The sequence below is a fragment of the Hemiscyllium ocellatum genome, chromosome 42 (assembly GCF_020745735.1).
Source record: "Hemiscyllium ocellatum isolate sHemOce1 chromosome 42, sHemOce1.pat.X.cur, whole genome shotgun sequence".
Taxonomy (NCBI): domain Eukaryota; kingdom Metazoa; phylum Chordata; class Chondrichthyes; order Orectolobiformes; family Hemiscylliidae; genus Hemiscyllium; species Hemiscyllium ocellatum.
Window position 1 is genome coordinate 19,736,104 of NC_083442.1, and position 20,597 is coordinate 19,756,700.

Below are 20,597 nucleotides of genomic sequence, written 5' to 3' on the forward strand. Positions count from 1 at the left end.
TGATTTGTATTCAGGCACAAATGAGCCAAGGTGATGGATACCTGGACAGGGTGGCTGCTGGAGAGGACCCTAGAGCTGGAGATGATTCGCTCCATCCATTTCTTTTCTTTTTTTCTCACTCCTTTTGCATTTCTTCCCTTTCTCTTTCCACCCCACATCCTTAGTGGCATCAGCGATGTCCAGGGTGAAAACCAGAGTGAACTCCCGGCCTCAGCATGGACTCGGATTCCCGGCCTCAGTGCGGACCTGGACCCCCGCCCTTGAGGTGAATCCCAGTGTGGTCTGGATTGGAAGGACTGTTATTCTGAACTGTTATTTCTCTATTTTTTCCTATTTTTTGCTGGACTTCTTATTTCTTTATTTTCTATTTTTATCCTTAAGAATTCATATTTAAGGATCTGTCAAGATTAGAATGGTGCTGGAAAAGGACAGCAGGTCAGGCAGCATCTGAGGTGCAGGAAAATCGACGTTTCAGGTAAAAGCCCTTCATCAGAAAGAGTTAATTTAAAAATCTGTACCCGGGTACTTGGTACCTAAGATGACACCGTAAGTGGTGACTTGTAAACTTACTGTACCCATGTGAGTATATGTGACAATAAAGCTAATTCATATTCTACATCTAATTGTAAAGTAAACAAAAGCTTGGTTTAAGAGATAGCTTTTAAAGAGGGTTTTCTCTGGTTTTGGAGGTTAAAGAGAGATGGAGAGGTTTAGGGATGGAAATCTAAAGCTTAAAAATTCTAGTATGCTAAAAATATAATAACTAAAATGGATCAAAGGAAATTGAGACATGAGAAACTAGAGTTGGAGTGATGCAGACATCCAATCTCTCTCTCTCTCTGTCTCTCACTCACATGCATGTACTGTCTCTATTCACTTATTCACTCACACATCCACTGTCTCAGTCAGTCACTCATTACCTCGCAGAAATTGGTATCAATCAATAAACCAAAGGGGACTTGGGGGAAGTAATGGGTTAAAGGAGACTGTGACACTCTGCAATTGTACAGAACAACCATCACCTTAGAACACAGAACATAGACTATTACAGTACAGTACAGGTCCTTTGGCCCTCAATGTTGCACCAGTCTGTGAAATCAATGTGAAGCCCGTCAAACCTACACTATTCCATTATTATCCATATGTTTATCTAATGACCTTCTATATCTATTTAAAATGTAAGCAGTGCTTACAAGACTCAGTTCGCTATCTATATTTGCTTTTCCACTATCCAAAATGTGAGGATTAAAACATTTTGTTCTATTTAGTTGAGCAGGAGTCAAGAATACAATTTTAATTCTTTCCAGCATCTCAAAGTGCACCTCACCTCCCTCTGATTCTATTTTCTCCCCACTGATTTTAGTTTAGTATCACCTAAATCTCAAGTCTGGTCAAACTTGGTACCCTGTCCTTCTTGCTAGGTTATTTTCATTTCTCACAATTCCAAACTTCCGTTTAGCAGATGCTTTAAAAGTTTCTTAGTTAACACAGATATATATTTCAGGTCCGGTATTTCATCCAAGGTAGTATTTTATCTGAACTGAAAACAGAATGTTAAATGTTAAAATGAGAACACCTCCCATTTTTATGAATTCTGTGGAATTTAAGCCCAGATATAATTGTATATTAATTATATTTAATGGTTTGCTTATGGAAGATCTATACTCGAGTCCACTTTAATTGAATGCAGACCGGATATGTGACTGTTGGGATGGGAGGTGTAAGCTTGTAATGTGTATTCTTTCACATAAATGGAAAATTATGTTCTGGTCTATTCATCCCCATGTGGTTTTCTGGAACAAAACATAATCCATACAATCTGTCCTGCAGCCCTGACTTCTGGATGAGACAGATTTCTGGAAAATCAGGCTGCAAAGAAAATAGTGTCTTGGGGAAAACAAACATGTTTGCTCAGGGTTCAGTTCTTGGCAGTAACATAATACTATGGACTAGTGGCAAAGATTTGGGTGGGACCAGTAAAAAAATTGAAGTGTGAAAATTGGTGAACTGATTCTGTAAGAGTCCAATTTTGTTGGTGATTATCATACCAAAGGAATTAAGCTGGAGTGAGGCTGATATGTTAGAAAGATTACTTGATGATCAAATCCTACAAGTTTTGGGAGATTAACTGTACTTGGGCAGCCCAGGGTTGTGAAGGACTGTTGTAAGAATCCACTTGGTACACTAATGCCCTTTAGGAAAGGAAATTTGCCCTCTTTGCCTGGTAGACAAGCAGGAGGCAGGAAGAACACAAGCCAGGGAGCATCAGGAGGTGGAGAAGTTAACATTTCAGGTGTAAGCCTTCTTTGAAGTCCTGAAGAAGGGTCGCACCCAAAAAGTTGACTTCTCCACCTCCTGCAGCTGCCCGACTTATGTTCTTCTAACCTCCTGCTTGTCTACCTTGGATTTTGCACTTTTTTTGTCACTTTACTTGCTCTGGCCTACATGCAACTCCAGACACAGCAATGTGGTTAAATCTTTAATACCCTCTGAAGTGGCTTGGCAAGCCACTCAGTTCAAGGGCACTTAGGCTTGGGCAACAAATGCTAACTTTGCCAGTGATGCCCACATCCCATGACAACAAAATAAAACTCAAAGCGGAAACTTGCTGGAGATATTTAACAGGTCTGGTAGCATATAGAGTCATAGAGATGTACAGCATGGAAACAGAAAGCAGAGTTAACGTTTCCAGTCCAGTCTGAAAAAAGGTTACTGGACTCAAAACTTTAACTCCATCCCTCTCCACAGATGCTGCCAGATCAGCTGAATTTCTCCAACAATTTTCTGTTTTTGTTTGAGATTTCCAGCATATGCAGTTCTTTATTTTTTTAAAAAAACTTGGAGACTACACTGTGCTGGGGCATGGGGGAACAGACAAAAAAATCAACGAGATCCATGTTGCTGATCTTAATGTAATTGTCCCACTTTAAGAACAATATGCCTTGAGAGACCCTCTTCTCCTGGAGAGGTAGGAGAGAATGAAGCTCAGGAGGAAAGGAAGAGAACGGACTACAATTCCCAGTTATCATTGCGGCGTGGACGTCATACGTACGTGCGTCGGAAGGAGGCCAACCAGCAGTAGGGCGTGCCGATGACGTAGAACCCCGCCTCCAGGTTCCTGCGCACGCGCACGGTGCTGGGTTTCTCCCTCGGCCGCAGTCAGCTCCCGCCCGCCATGGCCAAGACTTACGATTACCTCTTCAAGCTGCTGCTGATCGGCGACAGCGGCGTCGGTAAAACCTGCCTCCTCTTCCGCTTCTCGGAGGACGCCTTTAACACGACCTTCATCTCTACTATAGGTGAGTGAGGGAGGGGGAGAGCCGATCTCGGGGCCTGCCGTTGTTTGAGGGGCGCCCCTTCCCACCCCCACCCCCCCCAACACTCCCCTCCCCCCCAACACTCCCCTCCCCCCCAACACTCCCCTCCCCCCCCAACACTCCCCTCCCCCCCCAACACTCCCCTCCCCCCAACACTCCCCTCCCCCCAACACTCCCCACCCCCCCAACACTCCCCTCCCCCCCAACACTCCCCTCCCCCCAACACTCCCCTCCCCACCCCCCCAACACTCCCCTCCCCCCAACACTCCCCACCCCCCCAACACTCCCCACCCCCCCAACACTCCCCTCCCCCCAACACTCCCCTCCCCACCCCCCCAACACTCCCCTCCCCCCAACACTCCCCACCCCCCCAACACTCCCCACCCCCCCAACACTCCCCTCCCCACCCCCCCAACACTCCCCTCCCCCCAACACTCCCCACCCCCCCAACACTCCCCTCCCCCCAACACTCCCCTCCCCACCCCCCCAACACTCCCCTCCCCAACCCCCCAACACTCCCCTCCCCACCCCTCCCCACCCCCTACCCCCCCAACACTCCCCTCCCCTCCCCACCCCCCAACACTCCCCTCCCCTCCCCACCCCCCCAACACTCCCCTCCCCCCAACACTCCCCTCCCCACCCCCCCAACACTCCCCTCCCCCAACACTCCCCACCCCCCCAACACTCCCCTCCCCCCAACACTCCCCTCCCCACCCCCCCAACACTCCCCTCCCCAACCCCCCAACACTCCCCTCCCCACCCCTCCCCACCCCCTACCCCCCCAACACTCCCCTCCCCTCCCCACCCCCCCAACACTCCCCTCCCCTCCCCACCCCCCCAACACTCCCCTCCCCTCCCCCCCAACACTCCCCTCCCCTCCCCCCCAACACTCCCCTCCCCTCCCCTCCCCCCCAACACTCCCTGCCCCTCCTCCCCCAACACTCCCTGCCCCTCCCCCACCCCCCAACACTCCCCTCCCCCCCCACCCCCCCACACTCCCCTCCCCCCCACCCCCCCAACACTCCCCTCCCCTCCCCACCCCCCCACCCCCCAACACTCCCCTCCCCCCCCACCCCCCAACACTCCCCTCCCCCCCCCACCCCCCCACACTCCCCTCCCCCCCCACCCCCCACCCCCCCAACACTCCCCTCCCCCCCCCACCCCCCCAACACTCCCCTCCCCTCCCCACCCCCCACCCCCCAACACTCCCCTCCCCACCCCCCCAACACTCGCCTCCCCTCCCCACCCCCCAACACTCGCCTCCCCTCCCCTCCCCACCCCCCCAACACTCACCTCCCCTCCCCTCCCCACCCCACCCCACCCCACCCCCCCCAACACTCGCCTCGCCTCCCCTCCCCACCCCCCCAACACTCGCCTCCCCTCCCCACCCCCCCCAACACTCGCCTCCCCTCCCCACCCCTCCCCACCCCTCCCCTCCCCCCAACACTCCCCTCCCCTCCCCTCCCCCAACACCCCACCCCTCCCCCAACACCCCACCCCTCCCCTCCCCACCCCTCCCCTCCCCACCCCCTTCCCTGTGGGGATATTGCAGCCTTTCTCCACTGGGCTATGAAAATTTGTATTTATTCAAATAATACTTAAGCCACCTTTTCGGGGGTAAAAAGTGCCATTTTCCTGTTATGCACAATTCTCATGTAAATTAATATGCGCTGACATGTACAAAAGCTGACATTTGCTTCTTGGGAGTGGGCTTTCATTTTTGACTTTCTCAGGGGAGATAATTGTGTTTCATCTTGAGAGATCTCGTGCTTGCTTAGAATCAGAATGTGCGCGCTGTAACAGACGATTGCAGTGAAATAGTTACACACTCTTTTCATACCTTGACTCCTTGATCAGTGAAAAATGCTTGAGAGTTTGTCACAATGGGGCCCCAGTGGTAGCTGTGGTGAGTGTTTTAAGGTGATGAATTTAAAATGCTAATACAAGATGAACATATGTTACTGAATTCGATTGCCTACTGCTTCTCCTGCAGTTTATTGTTACACCATTTAATATTTATTAGGAATACCAAATAAACTAACATCAGCTGTGAATTTTATAGCTAGGTATGATGTACATTAGCTGCACATTTCAGATCGTTTTTCAGGTACATTTATGTTGAAGTCTAGCATACTCATACAGTGTGGTTGCTGCTTGTACAGATACTAAAGTTGCAATTGAATTTGACCTGAATTAGACAGGATGTGAACTAATGTTGCATCAAGTTGACTTCTAAAATTTTTTTTTAAATGAACTGCAGGTGCATTTTCGAAACAACAGACATCCCCCTCTCCACCCCTCTACCTTACCATGTGAGCAGAGTAATGAGTTGCAGGTCATATTAGCTGTCAGCATTGAGATCTGCATCATCCTGTTTGCACAAATGAAGTGGAAATGGAGTTGAGAATCTGCCATTTTGTCATTTAAAATAAAATACAGTCAGTATCTTGTGATACAGATTGGAGCTTCGTTGTAATTTCGGGAGACTAGAAGCTAGTCATTAATATGAAGGAGACCGAGATATAAATAGTGCCCATGTTAAAAGCTTACATTTTTGCCTTTATTTCCAGATGCAGTAGTTAATTTTTATACTCATAGTTACACAACAAAACATGTTGTGTAAATCAGAAAAATTGAGTTGGTTGTACTTTAAAATTTGATGCAGTATGGTTGACCTGGCGACACTAGTAACACTACTCTCACCAATGTGCTGCTCCTGTGTACTGATTCAGCATGGACAGTTTCAAAAATGTGAACACTAAATTTGTTTTTGATGCATATATGGCAGTATTTTCCACACAGTTTATCTCAGGTTTGAAAATCGTCATAATCGTTCAGGGAGAACTGAGCACTTAGGGAAACGGCTATTATAACTTGTTCAAAGCTGAAAGGTGGCCTTTGCTGTCTCAGGTTTCTTGACTCCACTTGGGGCACTGACCCCTTGTTGAGAATTATGTGGTAAAGTTGTCTGATTGTTTCAACTGAAAGTCTTTGTTTAGATGTCATCTAAATTCAAGTACTTTTTCTGAAAAGTTTGTTCTTGGTGCTGTTGGTCAGAATTTGTATATCAGTGAGGTTTGGTATTGGAGTAGATCACTTTTGCCAATAAACACAACTGTGTGATATGTTTCATGGGCAATGCTGTTCATTCAACGTTGCAAGTTGTCCCAACCCTGCTGCTGAATCATAGATTTCCCTGTTGCTTCATGGTGATCTTACATAATGCTCAACATGTTTTTTATTACCGTTTATGTTAGGCTGGGCAGAGTTTGTAATTATGTTCGTAATTAAATATTTCTCTAAGTTCAAGTAGAAATTTTGGCTTCTCCATTTCATGTCACTGAGATTTTAATGAGGTCATTGCTGACTGTAACTGCAATTGCAATAACAAACCAGTCTATACCTAATTTGTTCCTTTGACAGAAGAACAGCAGTTCACCCAGTTTGGGGCAAATAAGGGAAAGTTCCAAAAAGGTGCATAATTGACTTGTTCAACTGGTTGCATAACATAACCTTGATTAAAATGAGAGGACGACTAGCTGATCTTATGAGCTACCGATTTACAGAATAAGATGAAGTTATGAAACAACTATTTAGTCAGAAGAGGCTTTCCATAGTCTGTTAGTTGGAGCATTTCAGTATGTAGAATGTTTTAGTGTTTTAATATATCTTTGAGGCATAGCAGAAAGTTCAGTTTTAAGTTGAAGTATATGGCACGGCCTGTAGATTTCAACCCGTTCAATTCACTATATGAGCAAAAGTAAATTGGTAGATTTTTTTCATCGAAACATAAAAAGTAGGAACTGGAGTAGGCTGTTCAGGTCATTGAGTTTAGATCAGAGTGGTGCTGGAAAAGCACAGCAGGTCAGGCAGCATCCGAGCAGCAGGAAAATCGATGTTTCGGGCCCTCTATTCCCAATGAAGGGCTTTCGCCCAAAACGTCGATTTTCCTGCTCCTCGGATGCTGCCTGACCTGCTGTGCTTTTCCAGCACCACTCTGATCTAAACTCTGGTTTCCAGCACATGCAGTCCTCACTTTTGCCTTGTTCAGCTCATTGAACCTACTCTGCCAGTCCTTTAACTCAAAGTTATACTCTCGCACTCTCCCCAACCCCTTGACAACTCAAAGTTCTAAAAAATCTATTTCTTTCCAAAGTATATTCAATGACTTGGTGCCGAATTCCTTCTGTGGTCAAGAATTCCACAGGTTCACCGTCTACCGAATGAAATAGTTTTGCCTCATCTGAGTCTAGAATGGCTAAAGTGTAAATATCATTTCTGCATCTAGTCTGTCCAGCGCTGTCAGAATTTTGTATATTTCAATGAAATCCCTTCTCGCTCTTCTAAGCTTCAGTGCTCAGTCAACGCAATCTCTTCTCCTAAGACAAAACTGCCATCCATGAATCAGTCTGGTGAACCTTTGCTGCTCACCCTCTACGGTAAGTAGTCTTTAAATAAGTGAAGAGATCAAAACTGCACTCAATACTTCAAGTCTTTTACAGCTGCAGTAAGGCTTCCTCGATCCTGCACTCAAATTATCTTGCAATGAAGACCAACATATCATTTGTCTTCCTAAATATTTCTCAACCACGTAAGATATCTTTTTGAAAATGCAGCTTTTGTCACTTGGGCTTCACTTCTTTATTTATTGTTTTAATCTGTTTCTTGCATGTACTATTGTATTACAAGTTTAAGTTTTAAATTGGTAAACATGTATGGTCCAACAGAATGTCTTATGCTTTTAACTTCTGAGAGCATGATGATAGAACTTTAAGTGTTTACAAGCTGCTTTGGAGGCTGAGTTTGCTTGCATGTCTACATTGTTTTGTCAACTTTTTTTATACTCTGGAGTAGTAGGGAAAAGTTTCACATTAAACCTTCCAACCCAGTGACTGTCACTCAGCTGATGAAATCTATCAGACCTTTTCTTTGAGCTACCTAGCCTAATTGTGCTCCTCAATTGCTTACCAATCTCTTAATATCCTTTTCTTCTAAGCAGCTGGCTAATTCTCTCTTAAGGAATGTATAGATTCTAATTCAGCAACGTTTCATGACAAAAGATTGTGCACAGAAAGTTTTATTTTAGTGTTTTTCTAGCTATTAAAGGAATGGCTTTTTTCCTTTTAGTTAATTGTCTCTTAACCCTTTACTGTGATAGGGTTGTACGTGTACTAAATACTCTTTGGAATTATAAGCAAGTGGACGTTTTCATGCTAACCTTGACTGCACTGACAGATTATTTGAACAAGGGGACATCACAACTGAGCCTGATCTAATTTTTAACTAATCGTCAACTTGATGTTTTCAATAGGGCCGATATTAAGGAGAAGGTTTAGAAGTACAGGGCATTCTCTCTCCAGAAATAGTGAGCTAATTTCTTCTATCACAGCAGCCAGCCTGACAGGATCAGTTAACTCAGCACAAACTGAACGTAAAGCCAATGGACTTTATAGGAATGTGAGACTTTTTAAAAAATACTTTGTACTCTTAAGAATCTGTGAAGTACTGTACTGTATAGCAAATTAAATGATTTGGAATTGCCGTGTTTGTAATATAAAAAATGTGGCAGCTAATTTTTAGACAGAAAACTCCCACAAACAGCTGTGCAGTAATCACCAAATCTTTCTTTAAGTAATGTTTTGCCTAGGACCTCAAAGAGAGCTTTCATGTTTTTCTTCAAAATAGTGACATGGGATCTTTTATATCTGCCTGGGACGGCAAACACAGCCTTGCTTTTAATGTTTAAGTACAACCATGAACCAGTGTCTTAATGTTGACTTATTTGGTGCTCATATCCTGGTATGGGACTTGAATTCAGATTCTGTGGCTCAGGTGAGTATGTTACCAACTGAGCCCTAAGGCTGACATGCTAACTCAGTAGACTGGGTGGTTGTTCATTATTTAAACTCATTCACATTGAAATTCTTGTTACACTGACTGAGTTATTCAGCTGGCTACTTTTAATTGTAAAAGATTTAAAATTAAAAGTGGCAGCACAGTGGCACAGTGGTTAGCACTGCAGTCTCACAGCATCAGGGACCTGGGTTCGATTCCAACCTCGGGCGACTGTCTGTATGGAGTTTGCACATTCTCCCCATGTCTGCGTGAGTTTCCTCCGGGTGCTCCGGTTTCCTTCCGCACTCTCAAAGATCTGTGGGGCAGGTGAATTGGCCATGCTAAATTGCCCATAGTGTTAGGTGCATTAGTTAGAGGGGAAATGGGTCTGGGTGGGTTACTCTTCGGAGGGTTGGTGTGGACTTGTTGGGCCGAGGGGCCTGTTTCCACGCTGTAGGGAATCTAATCTAATCTAATTTATTTACTATAAATTCTGAATACTTAGTTTTTAGACCTGGAGGTGATATTCTGTAAGACCTTCAGTCCGTCCCTTGTGAACCATCAATCAATTGTAGTATAATTAGCCAAACAAAATCTGGGCTTCCTTGAAAATGTTGGGCATTATTTAATAAGGGTGAAATAAGCAAACTGGAATATTATCTTTTTTCTGCCCTGAGAGTTAAGATATCCCTTTCTCAAACAATCAGTCACTGTAATCAATTACAATAATTGTTGAAGTTATTAGCATTTGAAGTAGAGTCCAGTTTGTAGTTTGTCTGAAGCTACAAGAGGAAGAGGAAGCTGAACTGAGAGATTGTCCACTTTGAGATTTTTTTTCAGTTCATGAATGATGTCTGCCCAGGTCCTTGTATATTTCTTGCTGTTTTAAAAGCATCTGGCCTGTTCTGGCCAGCAGCTCTAATTGCTTATTTGCTATGTAAGATAGTCAACACATGTCGATGTCCAGTCTCTGCCCTTCGTCTTCACTGCTTGTGAGACATGCTACTGAGCAATTTTACATAGGTTGATGTTGTCTTGAGGCAGTTTAAGGGACATGTTGTTAGGTCTTGTGCTTGACTATTTGTTTAAATCAAGTTATGTTGGACAACTTTGTGACTCCAGTACAGCTTGATGTTTGTGTGTTGTGTACTAGAGCTGTTTTGAACTGCCAAGTTTTTGGGGCAAAGCATTTTGTACCGAGTTCAGCCTTATGAAGGAATGCGGCAGTTGTTGACACAAGTTGCTATTCTCCTTGGGGTCTCTTGGCTTCACTGAGAAGATAATTAAATCCAGTTGTTTGTGAACATGATGAGTGTTCATGTGACAGATTAGACTTTTTAATCCATTTGTCTTATATCAAGCTAATAGTGACAGGATTCTTGTCCAAGAAAGATATGTTTACAGGATCAGTGCTAACATTCAGAAAAGAATTGGAATTAAAAAAAAATTGCAGCATTGGTAGAGGAGAAAGCATGAGTAGGGTTCATTGTTGCAGGCTCAGTTGGGAGAACTAACCTCTGTTGTTCTGTTCTGTAATTCTAAAAATGTTCAGTTAGACAGAGTCCAGGTATACGTTTATTTAGTCAGTTTTATTCCAGCTCCTGAATCACAAACTCAATGATTACTTGTTCCTAATGGAAGTATTTTTAATCAGCCCCTTTAGATATATTGTGATGCATCTCCAGGACAGGTGGCATTTCAACCCAGACCTTCTGGCCCATAGTAAGGGGCACCACCACTGAGTCACAGGAGCCCTCCTTGTTGCTCCTATTATGTAAACATGTCTGTGTGTGTGTGTGTGTGTGTGTGTGTGTGTGTGTGTGTGTGTGTGTGTGTGTGTGTGTATGTATGTAAGTAATATAAAGTTCCAGTACTTTACTTTGTACTTGTACAGGTGTGTATTTGAAGATAGTTTTGATGTGTTCAGTTGTAGATTGGTCTATTGCAAACATACAATACTGCAGTTGTTAGCAATCTGAAATAGGAACAGAAAATACTCAATGCACAGGAAGCCAGGCGGCATCTGTGGAAAGGGAAATGTTACAGATTGCATCAGAATTGGAAAAGAAATTGCAGACTGAACAGGTTTTCAGCCAGTACAGAGTTTGGGGGAGAGGGGAGGGAGTTTTAAAAAAAACAAAAGGGAAGGAATGCGATAGGGTAAAAGCATTAACTGACAAAAGTGAGAGGCTGAAGAGTCATGAGGGCAAACAAGGATGCGCAAGACATGCCCAAATCAGTGTAACTCCAATTCACAGCTCACAGTTGCTGTCCAGACAAAAACAAGCAGAATTTACAATCTGAAATTATTGAATTCAGTGTTGAGTACAGGAGGGTCAAAGGTGCCTAAATGGTTATGAAATGCTATTTCTTGAGCTTACAGTTTCCTTTGAGTCTTTCGCAAAAGCGCCTACATTAGGTGTGTGACACAGAATGAACATAACAGACAGCTGGAAGTTGGTGGTCCTGCTTTGTGTGTAAAGTGGTTAGTCAGTCTACATTTGTTTTCCCTTATGTAGGGGATTCAACACTCTGAACAGCGAATACTATATGTATTCGCATTGGAGTAGTTCATAGAAGTTCACTAAATTTGTCCCTGGGATTGGAGGGGTTGTCTTGTCATTACAGACACTGTAAATTGGGCCTATATGCTCTTGAGCTTAGAAGAACGAGAGATCATCTCATTTAAACATGTAACTTATTGATGGAGCTGAGACACTGTTTCCCCGGCTGCTCAATCTAAAACACAGAAGCATGGTCTCTGAATAAGGGATTGACTGTTTAGGACTGTGATGAGGAGAAATTACTTCACCTAAAAGGCGTAAATCTCTGGAATTGTTTACCTCTAAAGTTTGTGGATGTTTGTTCCTTGAATAGATTTAAGGCTGAGAGATTTATTTTGTTCTATCAGGGAATCAAAAGACATGAGCAGGTGAGAATTTGGAATTGAAGCCCAAGATCTGCTGTGATCATACTAAATGGCCCAATGGGTTGAATGGTCTGCTGCTGTGTATTGCCTTATTATTGAATAAACTTGCTCAATTTGAATGACTTGAGGCCCTGAATTGGCAAGTGGAAAATATTGAGGTGTTAAAGGGAAAGATTTGTCTGTTGGGCATTATTGTTGTGTAGGTTATTTCACTTTCTTTTTCTCTTCTAGTGCTTCTTGAGGGATTATGTGATCTAATTGTTTTTTCTAGTTATTGCTTTTGCTGCATTGCTGGCTACTAATATTTATACATGTGAAAGCTTTCCCCTTCCTGAATTCCTCCCGATATTGTGGACAAGGTCAGAAATATATCTACCAGAAACCTGTGGGCCCTTTTCTTCCATGCATCTTCTTACAGTGCCAGTTGTGTTTGTTTGCTGAAGTTCAGCTGAGAGGCCTATGTCCTGATGTCTGAAAGAACAGAGGCCTATTGTGAATAAACTATCCTCTTCAGTTGGTACTCCCAGAGGATTGATGATGTGGAGGACTGGAGTGAAGCTGGTAGGCAGCAGTGACAAATTTAATTGGATGAAAGAATATTGTAATGTTGACACTGTCTTGAATCAACATTGTAAAAATGAATTTTTAGTTACTGAATGTTTTCTCATATATCTTCAACATTACGATAATTTTGCCTTGTTTCATTTCATTTTACAAATGCAAGTGATACATCCAGAACAGGAAGTGTAAAAATATATATATATATAGATGATGTCATGAATGTTCTGCATAAAACCCAAGATTTAATAATCACAAGATTGAATGGGGGACAGTAACCCACCACCTGACTCCCCAAAGCCTGTCCACAATTTGCATAAAGTCAGGATTGTGATGGAATACTTAGCTGGATGAGTGCAGTTCCAAATAACTAAGCTTGACCCCATTTAGTGCAAAGCCACCTCTTTGATTGGCATTCCATCCAAAAAGCATTTTCTCTCTTTACACCATGAATCAACAGCAGTCTGTACCTATCTGCAAGATGCCCTGCAGAAATTCAACACGGCTCCTTAGACAAGATGCTCCAAATCCACTACCAACTGGGAGAACAAGGGCAGCAAACACGTGAAAGCACAACCGCCTGCATGTAACCTTTCAAGCCACTCACCATCCTGACTTGGGAAAACTTCACTTTTATTTTTACTGTGAGTGGTCAAAGTTCTGGAAACCGCCACCTCTTCTCTCTTCTTTCCCCCACACCCTCTCCCCTCCCCAAAAAAAAAGCACTGTGGGTCTACCTACAGCAAATGGACTGTTGTTTCCATAACTGCAGCTGACCACCATATTCTCAAGCAGAACTAGTGCTGAGCAATAAATGTTAGCCCCACCAGTACTGCTGACATCCCACAATGAATGAAGAAAAGCACAGAGCGATGTAATTCAGCCTGCCATGTGGTCTGTTATCCTTACTACCCCCTCAAATGGAGCTGCTCACCTGGTGTCTCTCCTCCCTTTACCTCATAGCCCTGCTGATATTTTTCTTTCCATGTAATGATCACATTCCTTTTGGTGAGCCTCTATAGATTCGGCCCCAGGGCACTGTCATGCAGCGCACTCCAAATCCTAACCACTCTGCATGAAAACATTTTCCCCTGTGTTACCATTGCTTTTGCCAGCCCACTTGAGGTCTGTGATTCTCTATTGTTCCACCAACAGGAACGTTTCCTCCCAATTTATTGTCTGAGCTCTACTAATGTCAAGTACTTATTCAAATCTTTTCTCAATGTTGGGTTTCCTCAAGGAGAATAGTCTCAAATTGTAATCTTTTATATAACTGAAGATCTTTGTCCCTTGAATCATTCTCCTGACTCCTTTCTGGGCTCCTCCTAATATCTTTGCACCCTTCCTAAAATGTAATATTGACCTGAATGCAGCACTCCAGTTGAGGCCAAACTTGTATTTTATATAAAGTTAGCATGACTTTCTTGCCAGTAGACTTTCTGCCCTTACTGACAAAGAACAGGATGTGTTTTATGTATTGAATAGGTCCTGTCACCTTCTGTAATTTATGCACCCAGATTCCTCTGTTCCTATATCCCTCTTTAATTTGCACTGCTTGTTTTATAAGTTCGCATTCACCAAAATGAATCACTTAATACTTTTCTGCATGAAATTTCATCTGCCAACTGTCTGCTAATTCCACCAACTTGTTAAGTTCTCCAGTATTCTTCTCTAAGTTTGCAATACCTCCAAGTTTTGTATCTGCAAATTTGAAATTGTCCAATAAACCAAGGTTTAGATCATGGGCCCCAACTTTGATCCCTGAGGATCTCCACTGTGAATCTTTCTCTAGTGTGAAAAGTATCTACCTGTATGAATTACTTTGTCTCCTGTCACTCAGCTAATTTTGTATCTAAGTTGTTCCTGTCCCTTTTTATTCCATGGATTCTGACTTTTTTTCTCAAGTCTGTTGTACGACTCCTTCTGTCTTTTGGAAGAACAAGTACACCTCATCAACCCTCGTTTATTTCATCAAAAGTGGCTCTAGTCAGTTGAATTGATTTGTCCTTGTCAAAGCTCTGGTGGTTTTCTTTAATTCATGCATATTTGCCCAGCTAGTTTTACACACTATATCTGCACATTGATGTGAGTTGCCACTTGTTGCTTGTGAATTGGGACTCCTGCATTAATCAGTCTGAATATATTGTAACTACTCAAGTGTTGTTAAATTAAGTCTGAGACATTTGTATGTTAATATTTTAATTAAAACCTCTTTTTACCTGAATCCTTTGTTCTCTGGAGTTCTCTGATCTACAAGGGAGTCAGAGTAAGTGTGTTTGGCAGGAAAGTGGAGTGAAGGCCATAATTAGACCAGTTCACATCTTGAAGGGAAGTAGCTGAATTTTGCTCCTCTGTCTTGTTGTTCCATCTCATGTGCAGTAAAAATCCAGTGGCACTCTTTATGAAGAACGGGAGAGTTTCTGTGATGTCCTTGCCCATATTTGTTCATTAGACTTATCAAGGCTAAGGTTCTTAGCTGACATAAAGTTATAGACATTTGGTTTGATTTGGTTCAATCAGTTGGATGGATTGCAGCTCCTTTTCAATTTTTGATCAGCTGGTTCTAAAAATTTCTCTTGCTAGAATATTATTTCTGTTACTGACAACTTACCCATACGTTTTCAGGCATATTACTGAGTTATCTTAGATTTTTCCATTTCCTAGATTTTAGCCCCAAAGGTAATCCTGCCAATATCAGCTCACACCTGGTAGCTCTCTTACCTCTGAGTCAGAGAATTTTGGTTCAAATCTTGAGCAGTGAGGGAATGATTCTCGTCAGAATATGCTGTCTTTAAGCTGAGGTGTTGAAAGGAAATGAAGTATGAAAGTACAACTAAAAAGGGCAATGCTGAGATCGCATCTAGATTATTGTCTACAGTTTTTGGTGGTTTTTGTTTTATGGAAATGTGACATTTCCTATCTCAAACAGATTAGGAATTTCATCTTGGACGGTTGTTAATCTTTGAAAATTCTTCTCCACAGAACAGGGCTATTGAATATATTAAAGGCTGAGTTAAACCGATTTTTGATCTACAAGGGAATTAAAGTAAGGAAAGTGGAGTTAAGGCCATAGTGAGACCAGTTCATATCTTGAAGGACAAGTAGCTGACTTCTGCTCCTAACTTGTATGTTGTTCCAGTGTTCGGGCGTTGAGTATCATAAAGTCCTGTGGCACCATTGAAGAATGGGACTCTGACAGTTGATATACAAAATTTTTTTAATATATATCTGATTGAACTTTGGATATTAGAAACAGAATCACAGATATGTCTTTTTCTGAAGTTATGATATCCCTAACTAATTATCTGTATTTGGATGCAGATACAAGTTTTTTTTTAACCTGTAACCTTTACTGGGTAAATGTACACTAGTAAGAAGAGTTGCCTTAAGCCAATTTATGCTTGTAACCTTTTATAAAGCTGTGTGGCATATTTCCTGTTGGAGTTTAGACTATTAAATCATGGCAGTTCCAATGAGCTAGTTACAGGATTTTGTTTAATCTGTGGGCTTACTTCATACCATGCACTGTTTTTGTCAGTGAAAGCTTGCTTGCAGAAGTGGTCTCTCATGATATTTCAAGTGAGAAATATGAACTTTCTTTAAAAAGACCACTAAAATATATATTTTATTTGAAAGTTGTGGAATTCTTTTTTAAAATAATTGTTTTGGAAAAGTGAAAACTTTATGGAATGGGCATCTGTTAAAGTAAATTAGATCAATGTGGAATACGTAGTTTGTTTGTTACATAGTGAGTGTAAATCAAGCAATTTAGACACATTCCAATGTGGTGGAGAGTGTTTTCTTCATAGTTGCATTTAGGACTTTTGTTATTCAGCCAAAGATAATGGGTTTAACAGTAGATATATTCAGTTTTTGTGATTTTGGGGAAAGTTTTGGGGAAATTTCTTGCCTTACATTGTTTGTACTAATGCACTTTTAAGCATTAATTCTGATGTGAATTCTTCTTCTTTAGAATCAGGAATATTTTTAAAATTTGGCAACGTTGAGTTTGTCAATAACAAAATGCTATGCAGAATTCCAAAAATTCAAAGTGAAAGCAAAATGCTGAAACTCGCAGTTCTGATGTCAGGTCATTGACCTGAAATGTTGATTCTGTTTCTCTGTCTAGAAATGCAGCCAGATTTGTCCAGTGTTCCCAACATTTTCTGTTTTGATTTACTTTGTCAATAGTTAGAATTCTTGTAAAGAATTTGTTTTGAGATCTTGGTCGCTGCTGTTGGGTTAGTCTCTGTTTAATAGTTCAGGGAATTTCTTTGGGTTTATTGAAATTTAGTCTAGGTACTTGATGTAAAGAAAAATTCAGGGCTATGGAGGGAGGGGTCAGCATGCGAATAGTTTTGGGTTGCAGTCAGTCCTTGTTTAAGGTAAAGTTTTTAATATTGGTTAGTTAATGGGACCAGTAATTTTGTTGTGACACAAGATTCATTTTAACACTATTTCCTGTGTGACTTTGATTGGTGCCTCCCTCATTCCTGGCCTCCGAAATGCTGTCTCGCCCCACTCTGGTTCACTGTGTAACAGCTTTCTTTTGAACTTGATTTTCCAATCAAGATCCAGACATGATGCAAAGCTGGAGCTCTGACATCATGAAAATGTGCGTTCTGGTAGTTCAGCTATACTGGCGCTTTTTGCAATCCATGTGTTTTCTTTGAATGAATTTCAAAGCTGCTTCTGCCTTGCTGCTCTTTACTCAGGTTCTAACTCGCACTGAGTTTGAAAGAGGGAAGAAGTGAGTGCAAGCATTTAGAAAATGTATCCAGTGCTATATTCCAGTGTAATATTCCAATGGGAGCCGGTGTTTCAGTAAGTCATGACTTTCTGGAACACCCCACAACTTTAACAGTGATGAAGTGAGGGAAAAACCCATGGCTGAATGACCTTGCACGAAAGTTTAAGGATTATATTTGTAACTATGTATCTGTTGCGCCTCCAGTGTTAGTGTAGTGGGTGCAAATTTGTCATACTAATCGCCGAGCAGAACCACAACAACGGATACCCGAGCTACAAATCTTCAATCAGATTTGTCATACTAAAGTTTGCCTTAAATAGTGTGCGTAGAGTTGAATTGTTCAACTCGAGGTTTTTTTTACAAAAATGAGAGAGTTAGTTTGACCTTTTTTAAGAGATGGATCAAGGAATATTCACATTGCTTCAAGTCTGGAAGAACATGCCTTAATAATGGTGCCTGCTAACATTGTGATTTAAACTGCTTCTCCACTGGTAACCATAAGTAATAATGTTAACTGAATAAGGCGTTAGTTGGTCTTTGCAGATCAAACCACAACTGTACTCCAGGGTTAGCTAGTGGAAGGAGAGGAGAGACTAGAAATGAGGAGCCCATATTCAATCCAACAGTTAGCTCAATCAGTATGAAGAGATGGAAGGGAAATTTCCCACCATACAGCAGGTTAGATCATACGGAGCTGAAGTACAGTATTGTGGACCTGTTTTCCATGTCTTTCTCATTATCTGTGTCTGTGTTGTGCTCTGTGTAAAGAGCTAAATTCATGGATGGTGTTAACAAATGGGATTACAGTTGAATTCAAGGACAATGTGTACTTATGCTGTCTCTACTTGTAAACCTTTACAAGGATAGCATGTGAAGCCATTTGATTAGATGCTTATTTTAGCCTTTCAGTGTATCAAATAGACAGTCCAAATCTCAGTCCTTTTGTTTTTGCCAAGGAAGTGAATAGAATGAGACTGAAGTTATGCTGAGACTTTTTTTTCACCTTAGTGACATTAATGTTCTCTAGACAAACAAAACATGACTCCACTGATGATTCATTTGAGAGGGAGCTCTAAAGCTGGGGTTTCAAAATCAATCCATGCTAGAGTATAAGACCATAAGACATAGGAGTGGAAGTAAGGCCATTCAGCCCATCGAGTCCACTCCCCCATTCAATCATGGCTGATGGGCATTTCAACTCCACTTACCTGCATTCTCCCCGTAGCCCTTAATTCCCTTGTATGTTTCCTCATTGAGTATGATCATACAAAATTATTGCTAAACGGTCACTGAAAGCAGGGTTCATAACATGTGACCTGTTATACATCCACATTTCACTCTTTATTACTACCTGCTTTCTCATTAGAGAGAGGCGGCTGGTAGTTGTTTAACCTAAGAGCCACCCTGCCTCAGGTGAGGAGAGAGGTTGAGAAGGAGAGTCATTTGTGGTAACCTCAAGCTAGTGTGGTAATTGAACCCATGCTGTCGGCATCACTTGTCATCACAAACCAGCCAACTGTGCTAAAGTGTAAAGCTCGGCAAAATTCATAAAAACTACTGTCTTGTCTCTTGCTAGTTCTTAGAATAGTTAAACCACAGAAGGAGGCTAGTTAGTCCATCATGTGTGTCCTGGCATTCAGAACAATTTAGCAAGATCCATTTCCTTACCCTTTATCCCTGAACATTCATCTCTTTAATTATGAAACACCATTTGAGATTCATGATTGAACTGCCTCCATCTCACACTCGAGCAGTTTGTTTCAATCCTAGTCATCTATTGTGTAAAATACTTTTCCTTCTATTGCATTTTTGTTAGTTGCTTTAAATCCATATGCTCTGTTTCATGGCTCTTGTACCGATGAAAGTAGTTTCTTGTATTCTGCTGTCTTGACCTCTCAAGGTTTTAAAAACCTCGATTAATTCTCTTCCCAACCTTTTTTAAGGAAAACATCCCCAGCTTCTCCATTCTATTTATTTAACTGAAGTCCTTCTAATTTAATATTCAACACCCTTTCTCAAGGCTTTCCTGAAGAACCCAGAATTGAATACTGCTCCAGTTGAGGGCAAGTGGGTGTTCAGCATAACTTCCTTGCTTTTGTAATCTTTGTTATAAAGCCAAAGATTCTGTCAGCACTTTTGATCATTTTCTCAACCTGTCCTGCCACCATCAACAATTGATGCCGATACATCCACAGGGCTCTCTGCTCCTTCTCCCTCTTTGGAAATGTGTATTTTATTTATATTGCTAGCCCTTATTCTTGTCACCTGCATATTATCATTTCTCACTTCTTGTTAAATTCCACATGCCACTTGTCTGCTCCTTCAGCAATCACAACTTGCGTCCATTCTGGTTGCTCCTGTGTTTTGTCATTTACAGATTCTTAAGGTGAACCTTGCATGCATTCAGGTCTTTTTTTTATTCATTCACAAAAGATAAAGCTGGTTTGTTGGCTAAGCTGACATTTGTTGCCCATCCCTCGTTGCCTTGGAGAAGGGATGATGTGCTGACTTGTTGAACCACTGCATATTGTAAATGGTATACATTGCAACCACTGTGTCAGTAATGGATGGGGTACCAATCAAGTGGGCTGCTTAATCCTCGATGATGTCAAACTTTGAGTGTTGTTTGATCTGCTTGTGTCCTGTCAATTTGCAGTTATTCCACTGTGCTCCTGACTTGTGCTTTTTAGGCAGTCAGAATGTGAATTATTTTGCTGTAAAGTTGTCAGCACCTCACCTATTCCTGTAACTGTACTGTATATGTATATAGGGAAATAATTAGATTCTCTCTCGGAGATGACCATTGCTTGACACTTAGGTGATGTGAATGTTGTTTGCTGGTTAATTGCCACTGAGAATGTGTATATGGTATGAGCAGGTAGAGAGAGTTAAGTTCTGAGTTTTGTGAAACGTGGTTCAGCTGAGCATGACTCAGATCAGATAAGAACTTGCAGTTAACAATGAGGTGCTGGAGGCAAAGGTAATGGGTTAATAAGGTGGAAAAGCATTCATTATGTAGAACCATTTAACAATATAGGAAGTGTTCAGCATGTAAGGTCAATTAACAAGGTGAAAAACATTCATTGTGAAGCCAGTTAAGGATAAGAACATTCATTGTGTAACAGCAGATGGTTTAATCTTAAAAGTTGATGCTTGCTGATTGTAATGGTCATCCAATTAATATATATGTTGCCTTATCTGAATGTTC

General features: G+C 41.9%; 1 protein-coding gene across 1 annotated transcript in view; it reads left to right on the top strand.

Annotated features, from left to right (window-relative positions):
• Positions 1 to 3,137: 3,137 nt before the first annotated feature.
• The window catches only part of LOC132834690 (ras-related protein Rab-8B), a 68,787-nt gene continuing 51,327 nt past the window's right edge, over positions 3,138 to 20,597 (top strand). Inside the window, exon 1 of the mRNA XM_060853649.1 lies at positions 3,138 to 3,299. Coding sequence (XP_060709632.1) covers positions 3,176 to 3,299 — 124 coding nt within the window. The 5' untranslated portion in view covers positions 3,138 to 3,175. The remainder of the gene's footprint in view (positions 3,300 to 20,597) is intronic.